Source organism: Salvia hispanica, chromosome 4, assembly GCF_023119035.1.
Source record: "Salvia hispanica cultivar TCC Black 2014 chromosome 4, UniMelb_Shisp_WGS_1.0, whole genome shotgun sequence".
Lineage (NCBI taxonomy): Eukaryota > Viridiplantae > Streptophyta > Magnoliopsida > Lamiales > Lamiaceae > Salvia > Salvia hispanica.
Window position 1 is genome coordinate 26,664,092 of NC_062968.1, and position 14,946 is coordinate 26,679,037.

At 42.3% G+C, this 14,946-nt stretch overlaps 1 protein-coding gene across 1 annotated transcript; it reads left to right on the forward strand.

Moving 5' to 3' along the window:
- The first annotated feature begins 7,121 nt into the window (after positions 1-7,121).
- Positions 7,122-8,100, forward strand: LOC125220788 (secreted RxLR effector protein 161-like). The gene is made up of 2 exons (XM_048122927.1): positions 7,122-7,872; positions 8,057-8,100. Exons 1-2 carry the CDS (start codon positions 7,122-7,124, stop codon positions 8,098-8,100), a joined length of 795 nt encoding a protein of 264 aa, XP_047978884.1.
- Positions 8,101-14,946: the final 6,846 nt, after the last annotated feature.

The window sequence follows — 14,946 nt, forward strand, 5'->3', positions numbered from 1 at the left end:
ACAGGAAGACAATACCACCACCAGACCCCCATAACCCCCTCTGATGCAACAAAAAAAACAAAACAAAAAAAGCCTAAGCAAACAACTCCAATAAAAGGAAAAAATAAAAACCCCAACCATCGATCTCCATTAGAAGCGGAAGTTCGGAAGCCCAAGCTGATCCATTCGGCATAGCGCTTTCACACGCGCCGGAGCCGACTCCCTCGTATAAGAAGCCTTTACCTCAGATTGCACGCCCATCTTTGCCAGAAAATCCGCAGCCTTGTTACCCTCCCTAACTATATGAGATATCTTCCACACAACACCCTTCAGCTCCTCCCTAATCTTGGCTAGCTCCATGCACAACCCTGCCTCTCCAAGATGCTCCGACTCCAGCCAACGCACCACAACATCAGCATCAGACTCTATCCAAATCTGACTGCCAAAAAGTTTGGCCAAAGACACTCCCATGAGAATTGCAGAGACCTCCGCTTCCAGACTCGACCTACTATCCAACCTTGCAGCAAACGCTGCCATTATCTCACCCTCACTATCCCTAACAACACCTCCAGCCCCTGAACTCTGTGATAAAGCAAGAAAAGCCCCATCCACATTAATCTTGATCCAATGTGAGTCTGGCGGACGCCATTGGACCTTGACAACTTTCCTCTTCTTTCCCACCCGAAACGGAACACCCCTCACATCCATCTTCGGACTACAGTTTTCCCAATCCTTCGGCCCCAGGACATTAGCAAGCAACAAGTTCCTTAGATGCGCTAACACCCTCCTAATCACATTCTCTGCCCCAAACGCCTTCTCTCTATGCACACATTCATTTCTCTCCGTCCAAATAAACCACATTATTAGACACGGCAGCAACACACACAGGTGATTGCTAGATCGAATGCCAAGGTGTCTCTGCCACCATCTAACTCTTGCATCCAAATTCACACCCTCTTCCACAAAAGGTGGAACCCGGGGGAACCAACTCCCAAAATGCAACCAAACCGCTCTAGCAATATCCCCATTCACAAACAAATGTAGCCTAGCCTCCACATCCGGCTTTGAACAGCATCTACATTTTGAAGCTAGATACAAACCTCTCCACTGTAGCTTCACATCTACCGGGATTCTATTTGCCATCAGCCTCCACATAAACATAGATATCGACGGTCCAATACTCTTTCCCCAAATTAATTCATGGATCAGCCGCCTTTCTGACCTCTGTCTCACTAGCTCCCATGCCGAACACAAAGAGAAGTCCCCATTAGCTGTAAGTTTCCACCTTGCCCTGTCCCTTATTCCCCTATCAAACGGAATTTGCAAAATCTTCCCTATAACCTCATCAGACAATCCCACCTCATCTGCCAGAATCCTCAATTCCACTTCACTCCACTGATCTCCTTCCCATAGTTCATTTACCATCAGAGGAGGTAAAATAATACCAGGATTACACCCTTCTGCCAAAGAGCCATTCAAGACCCAAGAATCGTGCCAAAAATTAATGTTTCCCTCCCCCAGAACCCATCTGATCTGGTCCCTGCAAATGCTTCCCACCTTAAACATCCGCCTCCAAATCGGACTAAACCTATTTGATTTGTAAACCTCCATCGGGAAAGATCTCGAGCAGTATTTCTGGAACATGTATATTGCCCATAACGACCCTTGCTCCCGAAACCTCCACCACATTTTGATAGAAAAAGCCTCCACAATGTCAGCCAACCTACGAATACCCAGACCTCCCTCCTCCGTTGGTAGACATACCCTTTGCCATTTTATCCAGTGTGTTTTTCTAGAAGAATTACAAGAACCCCATAAAAACCGAGCCAACACCTGTTCAATTTGATTCAAAGCTCCCTTAGTGGGTTCAAGCACCTGGAAAATATGAATAGGAATAGCCCCTAACACACTCTTTATAAGAGTCAACCGACCCCCAAACGACACGTGTCTATGACTCCAACCATGAATTTTCACAGAAATCTTGTCTCGAATAAACATAAACAAACTTGTCTTTTTTGGACCTCTAAAAATTGGAACCCCTAGGTAAGAAAAGGGGAGACTCCCCTGTTGAAATCCACTTACTTCCGCAATTTCCTGAGCCCAAGATTGGTGCTTCTTGTCGAGATAGAAACAACTTTTCTCCACATTCACTCTCTGCCCTGACACCTCCATGTAATGTTGCAGACACTCTTTCAGGCTTAAAATAGCAGATCTCTGAGCTTGAGAGAAAATAATAATGTCGTCCGCATATGCCAAGTGCGAAATCCCCATGGTATATCTAGCTGTGCGGTACAACCTCTCCTTCCGTCCCAAAATAAGACGATCAAGCAATCTAGATAAATAATCTGCAGCTATAATAAATAAAGAAGGAGAAATGGGGTCCCCTTGTCTGAGCCCTCGAGAAGATTTAAAGAAACCAACAGGGCAGCCATTAACTAGCACCGAAAACCAACAAGAAGAGATGCAATTCTCTATAAGGCTTACCCATTTATCCGGAAATCCCATATGTCTAATAACTTTCAGCAGGAAAGGCCATTGCACGCGATCATAAGCCTTTTCCATATCCAGTTTTAACACCAAATTTGGAGAAGACACCCCTTTCCATAGCTCATGAAACAGCTCTTTTGCTAACAGCACGTTATCACTCAGCAGTCTTCCTTTAATAAAGCCACTCTGGTTCGGTGCAGCTACTAGAGGGATAAGAGAAGCTAACCTTGAAGAAAGAAGCTTAGAGATGATTTTATTCATAACATTGCATAGACTTAAAGGCCTAAATTCTGTCCACCTTGTGGGGTTTTTTTTCTTCGGCACAAGAACAATAAGGGTGGCCGCAATACCCCTTGGGATCAAAGTTCCCTCAAAGAAATCCCAGACCGCCTCAACCACATCTTTCCCAATAATAGTCCAACATGCTTGAAAAAACAAGGCAGAGTACCCATCAGGTCCAGCCGCACTTTCCGCATTGATGCTAAAAACTATCTTCCTAATCTCTTCCGCTGATGGTGCCTCCACAAGATACTCCTTGTTTACATGGTTTGGGAGCGTTGCAAGAATCTCCAGATCAGGCTCCCCCAACGACCCCACATCTTCTGTGAGCAGATTCCTAAAGAATGATTCAGCCGAATTTCTAATATCAATATCTTCTGTCAAAGTTTGATCTCCTTCCTCAATCAAGTGAATTCTGGACTTCACTCTTTTTTGTTTCACCCAGCCTTGAAAAAACTTCGTATTTCGTTCTCCCTCTGCCACCCATTTCAAAGCAGCCTTCTGTCGCCAGAAATCATCTTCCATTTTAGTCTTAAGCAAAAGTTCTGCCGTAGTTCTATTAACCTCAGCTTGCCTCTCCGGAGAAGGTTCCTTTTCAAAATTCTCCATCGCCTCCTTAGCCGCCAGAACAACCTGTTTCATGCCTTCAAAAATGTTGCCAAAAACCACCCTGTTCCAAATCCTCAAGCTACGCTTTAGGCGACTCAGTTTTAGTTGTACATTGATTAACCCCTTCGTACCTGTGTCCTCCTTCCAACATCTTTCCACCTCTTGAAGGAACAGATGGTGCCTTACCCACATGTTTTGGAACCGAAAGGAAGGCTTGACTCTCGGCCCTGGTGTCTTGCATGCTATAAGCAGAGGGCAATGGTCAGATAACACTCTTGGGAGGTTTGTAACTCTTGTGGTTTCAAAAAGGCTCGCCCAACCCTCTCCGAGGAGCACTCTGTCTAGCCTCTCCAAAATATTCCCTCTAGCCCAAGTAAATTTAGGTCCATCCGCACCCACATCTAAGAGTTGACAATCACTAATAGTTTCTGCAAAATCAACTATTTCTCTGGTCTTTCTCCTCACACTACCCCCCTGTCTCTCGTCCTCTGCCAAGAAAATGTTGAAATCACCTCCCACAAGCCACGGTAAGCCATCCAACTTCGATGCTAACTCCCTCATTTTATCCCACATCTCTATCCTTCCACTTCTAGAACATTTTCCATAAGCCACTGAGATGAAGAATGAAGAAGGCAGCAAGGGCGAAGAATAACGAGCATGTAGAATCTGCTCCGAGTCATCCCAATCATCCACCTCGATTCCCTCAGCAGCAAACACCCATATCTGCCCATTGCAGTTTGACCCCTTAAAATGTAAGCCAAAAATCCTGCTATACAACTCCGGTTTAGGATTAACCAACGGTTCAATGATAGCCAAAACCATAATCTTATTATCCTTAACCAGCCGCTTAATGACACTCTGAGTGCTAGCATTAGCCACACCCCGAGCATTCCAGATCAAAAGGTTAAGAGACATATCAACAAGAGAGGGCCATACCCGAGGAGCTTAGCCTCCCCTTCTTCACAATGTTACCTTCACCTTCCGTGTTTGTCAAGACCAGCGAGGCCCCCCTTTTGTCTACCACGCTGTCTTGCTGATGTTCAGCGTCATCCTCTATCTCCTCCCAATCTTTCTCATCTTCATATGCTTCAGTATCAAAGTCCCCATTTGGAAGCAATTTCATATACCGAGAACCCGAGCTTACCCCCTTAGCCAGGTCTGCTAGTAAACTGCCACCAGACTCTGGAGGAAGAGAGCTTAGGAGCTCAAATCTGTTAGCAAAACCTTGATCAGGAGACTTACCACAACCACCAGCCACACCCCCTCCTCCTGGAGAACCCATCCTCACCTCAGCAGCATTCCAACCTCCTTTCCCTAGTTTGCCTTTCCTTTTCCCTTGAACCTGAAACTCACCATCAACCAAGGCCAAAACTCCCTCACTCGCATAGCCTAACCCCAAATCCCCCGGAGATAGACCTAGCCCAGCTTCCACAGAGGTCACCTCCGAACCCTGCTCCAAAAGCTCCTCCCCCATCTCCTCATCACCCCCCCTGACATTCAAACCCCCATCACTACTTAGAGCAAAGAGGTTCTCCGCACCCCCTCCGGCACCCTGCTCACCCAACCCCCCAGCCCCAACCTCACCAACCTGCCCCACATCCGACTTTACAACACCTTCCACACCCTTCCCTCCCTGCAGCCTGCCAGCAAAAGAATTAAAAACCCTCCTCCTCGGCCTCTCCCTCTGACCATTTGCATAACATATATCACTAGAATGCCCAACGTGCCTACACTCATTACAGTACAAAGGAATGCGATCCCACTTCACCATCTGCCTAACCTCCCTCCCTTGCAGATCTAAAATAATTTCCTGGACAGGGGTCTTCGAAATGTCGATTTCAATGCATATTCTGGCAAAGGACAGTCTAGTTCTTGATATAGTAGCATGATCTACTAGAAGTGGTTCCCCGAGCAATCCTCCAATAGCAAATAACGCTGATTTTTCAAAAAGATGGATCGGTAAACCAATCAAATTGCACCAAACTGCCGCGATAGGTGACTCAAAATAGGGGTCAAACTCCGGAGTCCATTTAAATACTCTCATCGGGTGACGCTCAACAAACCAAACCGGCATACCATTAGGACCACTTAATAATTTTGCGTAGTCATCAACCAAATGAAATTGTACAAGAACATGTTTAGCATTAATATACCTCCAAGAAAACTCCCCTGCAAACTTCATACCCATAAAAGCTTTCTGCAAATGCAATGATGATGGGATGGAGTGTGAAAATTTCCCCACCACCGCAAAACCCAATTGCTCAGCAAGAAAAGCAGTCTCAGCGCCTGAAAAATGGATTGAAGGGAGCCCAGCACTCTCACCTGCCACCCCCATCTTCCTTACCTTTCCTGGCTCAAAACTAAAATGTGAATTAGCCCTAGAACTGCTCCCCTCTATCACAGAATCTTTATATTTCTTACCCCCACACCATCCATTGCCATTCCCCTTAATGAAAGATCCTCCCAGGGACTCTTCCTTGTTCTTAGTTAATTTTTCTTTGAGAGGTTGCCCGAAACCTTTCCCATCATCCTTTCCTCCCTCTCCTCCACCATATTTCTCTTTCTTCTTAGCATTCTCCAGCCCCTCCTTGCTCAAAACAGGAAATTCCTCAAACATTTCAGCAACCCCAACCTTCTCCCCCTTCTCCTGGGGACCGTCCTCCAAATGGCAATCCTTAACTGTTTCAACTTCAATAACCAGAGGATTGCCATCTAAAAAACCAGTCCTCTCCACCCCCACAAACTCCATTTCTTGCAAAGGCTGTGCAGCAATAAGATCTAGGACCAGATCAGAAGCCTGCCCCGCTGGAATAACTACCAAATGCTTTGGATCTCCTACATCAGAATTTTGCTCAATACTCTCTGCATTCTGGTCCTCCACCATCGCAGCAACTACACCATCATTCACCTTAACCCCCTCCTCTCCAATTTCCAGGATAGCCGACAGCACCTCCGATCGCCTGTTCTCAAGGCCCTTCATCCCCTTTTTAATTCTGGGCTCCGAAACAACACTACCCAAATTTCCGACCTGCCTTAAAGCTCTCCCACGCAACCCAAGCTTCCTCATCTCAGCCATTCTCAACAGAGGAGATTTTGGCCTTGATTTTGCAGGCCGACCACGAGGTCGCCGCAGCAACTTCTCCGACGGAATACTCAAAACCGGCGACCCAGAAACATAAGCCCCAATTGGAGCCACAAGAACCTTCTCAGCCCTCGCCTGAGAAGGATCCTCGCTCACCGACGCCCCCTCAACCAAATCCGACATTTCCAAAGAAAAGCCCCAAACACCAAAACACAAACCCCACCAAACCCCAAAACCAGAACCCACCGACGCCTCCTGACGGAATCAGAGGCAGCAACGAGACTCAAGAACACCAGAAACCAGAAAGCTGCGTGAGATCGCACTCACACTATGTGACAATCGCACACACTAGGCGAGAAATATAGAGCATTTTTTTTATCAAATGTTCTCGTATGCATAAGTTAGGTTTTGTAAGAAGTATCTTTGATGCATGTTTGTACATGAAAGATCTTGATACTGTTCCTGTTTTTCTTCTGTTATATGTGGATGATATGTTGATCATGGGTCCTTGTTTGAAAACTATTAAGGCTGTGCAATCTTCTCTGAGTGATAACTTTGACATGAAAGATTTGGGGGATGCTCAGAAAATTCTTGGCATATGCATTGAGAGATAGGAAAAATTGTTCTCTTGTCCTGCATCAGGAGCCTTATGTGTACAAAGTGTTGAAGAAATTTAACATGTTTGATGCTAAACCTGCCTCTTGCTGCTCATTTTATGTTGAGTAAAGATTTATGCCCTAAGTCTCAGTTTGATATTGATGCCATGAAGAAAGTCTCCTATGCTAATGCTATTGGATCAGTGATGTACTTGATGGTTAGGACTAGGCCTGACATTGCCTATGCTGTGTCTTGCCTTAGTAGATACATGGCAAATCCTGGTTCTGTCCATTGGGAGGCTTTGAAATGGCTTCTGAGATATCTTAAGCACACTGCCAAGTATGGGCTGTGTTACTCTAAATGTGATGATATTGTCTTACTAACTGGTTTTGTGGATTCCAACTATGCTAATGACAGGGATAAGAGGAAATCTACTACCTCCTATGTGTTTACTGTGAGCAGGTCATGTGTTAGTTGGAAGTCACAGCTGCAGCATATAGTGGCCTTGTCCACTACTGAGTCAGAATATATTGCCATTACTGAGGCAATGAAAGAGGCTGTATGGTTAAAGGGAGTTCTCTCTGAACTTAAGTTTGTGAATGAATCTCCTACTATGTTTTCTGATTCTCAGTCTGCTATTCAGTTATGTAAAAACCCTGTTTTTCATGATAGGACAAAACATATTGATGTGAGATTTCATTACATTAGAGATATTATTGAAAAATGTGAAATCCTTCTTCAAAAGGTGCACACTGATAAAAACCCAGTTGACATGGGAACTAAATGCTTACCTGTTGATAAATTGCTCACTTGCATTAGGATTTTGCATTTTGATTGTGGTTAGCATGTGCATGTCCCGGGGATAAGCCCTAGTTGACTCTGTGAGCCTTAGCTCTTTGAGATCACTAGGCATGAAAGACTTACAATACTGGTTGGTTTGCCATTGGTAACCTTGTTGTGATCTTGCTAGGCAATACTTTGGTTACTTCCATGACTAATGAGTTTTTTGCTCTCTGGTGTCAGGAACTAACCTTGTGGGCAATGATGAGTTATGCCTTAGCCTATAGCTCAAGATTGGTTTCCTAGAATAAGAGTCCAAGGTGGAGTATGTTGAATATATGTGGACTATTATTGTTGGGCCTGATTTAATTTGTGTTTGGGCCTTTTATCCCTACTGGACTTGGCCCAGAAGCCCAACTGCTTACTCTTCACACCTGGATGGCTGCCACGTGCCTCTTCACTTGGATCCTGCTTCTCGGCCGTTGGATTGAGGGTTTGTGTGTTGTGTTTGTTAAGTGAGAATGAGAGTCGTTTTCTTATTCAGATTCTACACTCTACTCTTTCTCTCTCCACTCTTTGAGACTCTCTGATTTCTCTCTGCTTCTCCGATGGCTTCTCCGGTTGATTCCTTGAGATTCTTCACTGTTCTTGTGTGATTGATCTAGTGTGAGTTGTTGAGAAGACAACTTCTTCGGTTGCTTAGCGTTTGTGAGAACTAGGGTTTCTTCTCTGAGTTGTGTGTGGTGAACTAATCCGGTGTGAAGGGGCAGTGTGGTGGAGGTATTGACGGTGTGAGGGTAGACTCCAGTCAATTCATCGGTGCTCCCTTGGATTCGGTTCTCATTGAATAGATATGGGCTATGAGGCGGGTTCTGAGCCATATTTTGTGATCTATTCTGTTTTGTTTCGTTTCTTTTGTTAGTAATTGTTTAAGATCCGCAAGGATCTGGTTTTGGTGTACTAACAAGTTGATTGAGTGTGCGGGTTTACTAAGGAGTCAAGATTACTCAAGAACCCTATCTAGAACTAGTTACTGTAATTGTAATAGTTGTGAGGGATTTGATTGTAATCTTTGATACATATCAGTCGCGTGGTTGGAGTTTGACTGAGCTCCCACAATGAAGAACAAAGAGTTCTTGGTAATTAGTGAATCCGCTCCTAGTCTGATCCCTACAACATGGTCATAATACGAAGTGCTGAACCATCATGCCAATCATGTTATGATGATGAGAATCATAAGATTGCTGTTATGAGCATGAAATTTTATAAAGTGCCAAAAAAATAAATAGTTAACATAAACTTTTAATTTCGCCTAAATTTGCATTCACGTCGTCATTTAATTACTCCCTCCGTCCCACCACAATGCAATTCTGTATGCAAAAAGGTAGCATCATGCCATTGTCCATTGTGCCTAGACAGTTTCTTAGTTAGGTTAAAGAATCTCGATACTTACGTAAAATCAATGATCGAAATCATAATATCTAGTTAGGTTAAAAAATATGGATACTTCGTACGTAAAATCAATGATCGAAATCATAATATCTAGTGACTAACCCCTTCACTAAAAGATTAAAATTACGATATCAAGTGATTATCTAAACACCTCATAGTTTTGATGCTTCATACGTAAAGTCAATGATCGAAATCACAATATCTAATAATTGATCTCTCTCGCTAAAGAATAGAAACCACAATATCAAGTGATACCTAAACACTTAGAATAATAGAAATCATAGATAGCCAACTCAAAATTTGAGACTTATTCCCTCACTAAAGGATCGAAACCACGATATCAACTCAAAATTTGAGACTTATTCCCTCACTAAAGGATCGAAACCACGATATAAAGTGACTACCTAACACCTCGAACGATAAAAATTATAAAATAGCTTAATCAAAATTTGATTGAAAGTAAAATAACTAAGAAGAGTAGCTACAGGGATGGAATAACTAGTCTTAAAAAAAATCAAACATGCTCAAAATCAAGGATCAAATCTCTTACCGTACATTTTATTAAAAATTGAATAAGTTTTAAGAACAACACGTGTAACCTTGAAATAGTAGTATCGAAAAAGGAAGTGAGGCATGATTTTATTTGTATGAATTCTAATTTTGGGCTGACACGTGGAGTGATGCAGACTGCGACAAGAATCAAGATAACTTTAAATAGTTTAACATAGTACACTTACTAGATTACACGCGTTGCCCAAATACAGGAAGAGAAGTAACCAAAAGATATTTTGTTTGCAAAATGGGAGCACATATATCGCGCATGTGGCGAATTAGCTAAGACTCTAAGAGCTACTTATATTTGTCCTTGAATTCCCAATTTTTTTATTTTCCTGTATTCTTTTTATCAGCAACTAAAGGACTAATCTTCATCCCAACGATTAGCGTATTAAGTGGTAGGAGATTAGCCAAATGGTTGCATACAGCTAAAGGAACAACCCTGGTCCCAATAATCAGCTAACGCACTAAATAGGAGGGACTGATCAATTTGTTTACTCCATTCACATGGTCATACTACGAAAATGTGTTGAACCATCATGCCAATCATGTTGATTCGAATTCCCAACTTTTAGTATAGGATGAGAATCATGAGATTGCTGTTACGAGCCTGAGTTCTTATAAAGTGCCAAAAAAATAAATAGTTCACCTAAATTTTAATTTCGCCTAAATTTTGTATTCACGTCGTCATTTAATTACGAAATTTTAACTTTTGAGGTGTCAAACAATATGCGAACAGTGTTAGTGAACAAAAAAATTTAGGGGTCGAATTTCACTATTCACCTATGGGCCGGGAATGTCTTGCTAGTAAAACTGAGAGTGGCTTTATTTTATTTTTTGGCCCAACCCAACTATAGTCAGCTTTTAAAATAATTAATTGTTAGAATTTTGATAAATGGATACTCCCTCCGTCCTAGAAAGATTGTCCCACTTTATTTTTTTACTCGTTTTGCGAAAATTATAATAAATAGGTAAAGTTGAAATAGAGTAAAATAAGAGAAAGAATAATATAGGTAAGACTATTCTCTACATTATTCTCTTTTACTTTACTTTCTCTCTACTTTAACTATGTATTATTATTTTTGCAAAGCAAGTGTGAAAAAGGAAATGGTACAATCTTTATGGGACGGAGGGAGTATTTCAGAGTGGGCCTTCTTCAGTTGGGCCCATATATTGATCCCTCATCAATCCATGTAGGCCCATATCCAACTATTCTGCAGGTTTAAACAATGCAGACTTTAGTTTGTAAGTAACAAGAAATGGAGTTTAAATTTGAATATACTGCACTATATGACTTGACATTTCAATAGAAATCATATACTGCACTATTTAGAAATATTTCTTTGTATGCAACATTAATGGAACATTTGTTCCCATGAATGAGTAAAATAAACTAAGATTGACTCACTTATTTAGTTTAGTGTTTGCAATGGTAAACTGAAAGACTTTGATTAATATATAAAAAAGAAAAAGTTACTTAACTTAAATATAATCAGGCAAAATTGCATAGAACTTCTAAGGGATATAAAATGTGAAACATAACAAACATTATTAAACAAACATGATGAAATTTTACCAATAAAAGAAAAAAAGAAACGGCCATTTTAGATGTAAACATGTGGCATCTGATTTTGTGGATATTCGATTGCTGAAGATTAAATCATTGCTCGAAACCAACTTATCTGAAATTACCCAAAACCAATGTCGTCAGTCAGATAGGATAATACAAGACTCACAACCCATATCTCAAGAGTTCCGAAACCCGGCCGAACAACATTCACAAGACACACTGATACGATGAGACTCGTATCTGCACGATCAGCAGCAAGGGTTGCCGAAGAGGGGAGATTTTCTCCGTCGAGCAGCCGCTGACCTCTAGGTTTTTTTTGTAGAAAAAGAGATTGCTTGCGGGATAATTAAACGGAACGATATAAGCAGGGGATATTCAGTGTTGTTGATGGATGTTTCAATGAACAGAAGCCCTATTTGTAGTATTATCTAAGGTTCAACTCGATCATTTCGGGAAAGAATCAATAAAAAAACCTGAAATGGAGCGTATAGTACGGTTGACCCAAAAATTCTTAAAAATAAAATATTCAATAAAAATAAATAATTAAAATAACTCAAAATATTTGGAGACATAATCTCCAAACCACGCAGGCTTTCTTCTGCTGCCTCTTCGATCTTCTCGGCTCCTCGTGCTCTTCTCCTTCGCTGGTTTCGTTCGTCGCTGCTCCTATGAGCCAAAGCATTCACATCTTCCCCTCCGCACTTCCCGTCTTCCGCTGCTGCTTGGGCCGCCCCCTCCTTCGCCGTGATCCCTCTCGAACGCCGACAGCTTCACCAGCGGCAGCAGCTCCTTCCTACCTCCGCCGCCGCTGCTGCTTGCGCCGCCCGTGAGGCCGAGGAAGTCCCTGGTCAACAAGTCGCCGCCGCCGCCCCTCTGCCACGCCATGCTGGAGGAGGGCCCCACCGCGGCCGCCCTCTGGAGGAGCGCGGTGGCCGACAACGCGGCTGCCGCGTCACTCCCCATGCCTTGGTAGAGTTGGGTGCTAGGGTATGCTCAGCATGGGAGAGGTGGTGGTGGTGGTGCTGAGGTCCCCACGGCTGGCCGAATTGGTGGTGGTGGCCCGGGGAGTAGGAGAGGATGTTTGGCGGGTTGAAGAGGTAGGGTTGGGTGGCGGCAGGGGCAAGGACGGGGGCTGGGGCGGGGGCCGGGGCAAAGTCAGGGCTTGGTTCCAAGATGGAGTTTGTGACAGCAGAGAGCCTTGCACTTTCTTCAGCCAATGCATCACAAAATACCTTGTGGTTCATGAAGCTATCCTTCCTATACCAAATTAAAATAAAAATATTAGTATAAAAATTTAGTAAACAAAGAAATAGTTTGACATGACCATTAATTTGTTTCAAATACTCCTAGTAGAGAACTCAATATCCAATTACTTGCACAAACAAGAAAGTGATGAAATAACCAAATTGGGTAGTGATAAGTTATTTCACTCGATTGATTAAACACAAAACAAGGCTGAAATATCAAATGAAAGTGTGTATTATGTCATATAATAGTATTAATGAAATTAAACGTGTGAAATATGGGGGTGAGTGTAGAAAGGCACAAATCCTCTTTAATAATGACTATATGGGGCCAATTAGTCTTGTGGGCCAAGCTAGTGCATTTCATGTGCTACCATTTCATACGCAGTAGCTTGTTCATGCACAAACACACACACACATAAAATTTCGAAAAACACACAACACAAGGTTTTTTAGAACAATTGCTGAGACTGTATCAACAAAAGTATTCAAGCTTCCATAACTTTCTTTTAGAACTATTGATGAGACAATCATCATTGTTTTTTAGACTCCTTTTTATAGTACACACAATTAGCAAAAGTTGAGAAAGAAGAGACAGACATTTGCATGCAAAAAGAAGAGACAGACATTTGCATGCAAATGCAGGTTTGCCCCTGTCCCACATTTCAAAACTCCCAAAAAAACAAATTTCTTGCAAATTACATCGATTTATTTAGAACACAATCATACACGTTGGCCATCATATGCTTATAGTATAACTAAAACAACAAAAACCCACTTTAAAAAATAGAATCTTTCAAAGAAATGAAACATGTGATTAATCATCATTTTGGGGGAAAAAATTTTATCGGAAAAAACCATTAAATACGATTAAATTCTAGTCTGTCCCGCAACTTTAGAAATCAATTAAAAAAATCATGAAGTTTAGATCTGTGCGTCTAGATCTGATGATGATTTTCACCAAATGAAACATTTTTCTTAATAAATAGACGACATCATTTTTCACCAAAAGTTTTTTTTTTTTGGCACGAGGAAATCAAAACTGCACTGATTTGCACGAACAACAAGAGTTAAAGAATTTAATACAAATCCAAACACAAATTTGCATAAATAGCAAGAATTTAATCAAGCACTTCTCGAGTCGCATCGGTACTCTCGAGTACTCGCAGGTCTTCGAGTGAGCTTTCCAATCCGACTGCACGGCGTAGATCTTCGAGCACTTCTCGCATTTCCATTTCGCCGTACTTCCGGCAGTAGTGCTTCTCGATCCCTGTGAGGTCCCCTAGCGCACGAAGGCTCCGGGCAGACATACGCCCTCTTGCGAGCCTCCTTCGTGCTCCGCTGCTTCAGCTTCCACGGCAGATTGTGGCCCCTCCTGGTGCAGCTGAAGATTCTGATCCCTCTGGAAACCCTTGTTGCAGATCTCGCACACGAACCTGTTCGCCGTCATTAAGGTTTTGGGCGACAACGCGATCACCTCCGTGTCCGGATCTACATGCACGGGCGGGCATTCAGTTCATTAGATAAGATCGTAGGCGGACGCAAAAAATAATATTTGTAGGGCTATGTTTATTGCATTTTGTTTAATTTTTTAAATATGTTAGATTATTAATAGGAGCGTTACATAGTAATTTATGTTAAATTCGGACGAATATAAAAAAAACACTAAAAAAAATTCTAATTTTAGAAAATACTATATGCGATAGGCTAAAATAGTAAACATGACAATTGAATGACCGATTATTCAAAAATGGGAAAAACACACAGTTACACGTGTGTTCGCGTGCGAGTTACTTATCAGGGTTTCCAGGTAGGTTTCTCTTCTTCTTGGGCTTGACCTGAGGGGGGGCCAGGGCGGAATTCAGAAGCATTGAATTTAAGGTGCCGATATCGCGATTAGAGCATCCGCAGCGGTTTGAAAATCTCGTCCGTCCGTCCGTCCGTGCCGCTGAGCACGAGCTCGTCCGTCCGTGCCACCGGCACGGCGCTGCTCTTAGCTAAGAGCACGTCCGTGCCGCTGAGCAGCCATACGTGGCGTCTTCTTATTGGCCAACGGCATAGCCGTTGGAAAATTCGATTTTTTTTAAAAAAAATTCATATATAATTCAAAATAATACCAAAAAAAAAAAAAAAATTTGGATTCCCGAAAAAATAGAGCCGTTTATAGACGTTTTTTTTGGATTTTTGTGATTTTTTTTTATTCCAAAATCATCTATAAATACACACATTCATCATCCACTTTTCACATCAAATTATCTCTCATTCATACTTTTTCATACTAAATCATCTACATCTTCCTCTCTCACCCAAAC

What these genes read in the sequence shown, in the direction of transcription:
- LOC125220788 (XM_048122927.1), top strand. Translation starts at nt 7,122, where the DNA reads ATGCTAAACCTGCCTCTTGCTGCTCATTTTATGTTGAGTAAAGATTTA. An exon ending in GATTTTGCATTTTGATTGTG is followed by an intron (nt 7,873 to 8,056) that starts GTTAGCATGTGC and finishes CTCTGGTGTCAG; the next exon opens with GAACTAACCTTGTGGGCAAT.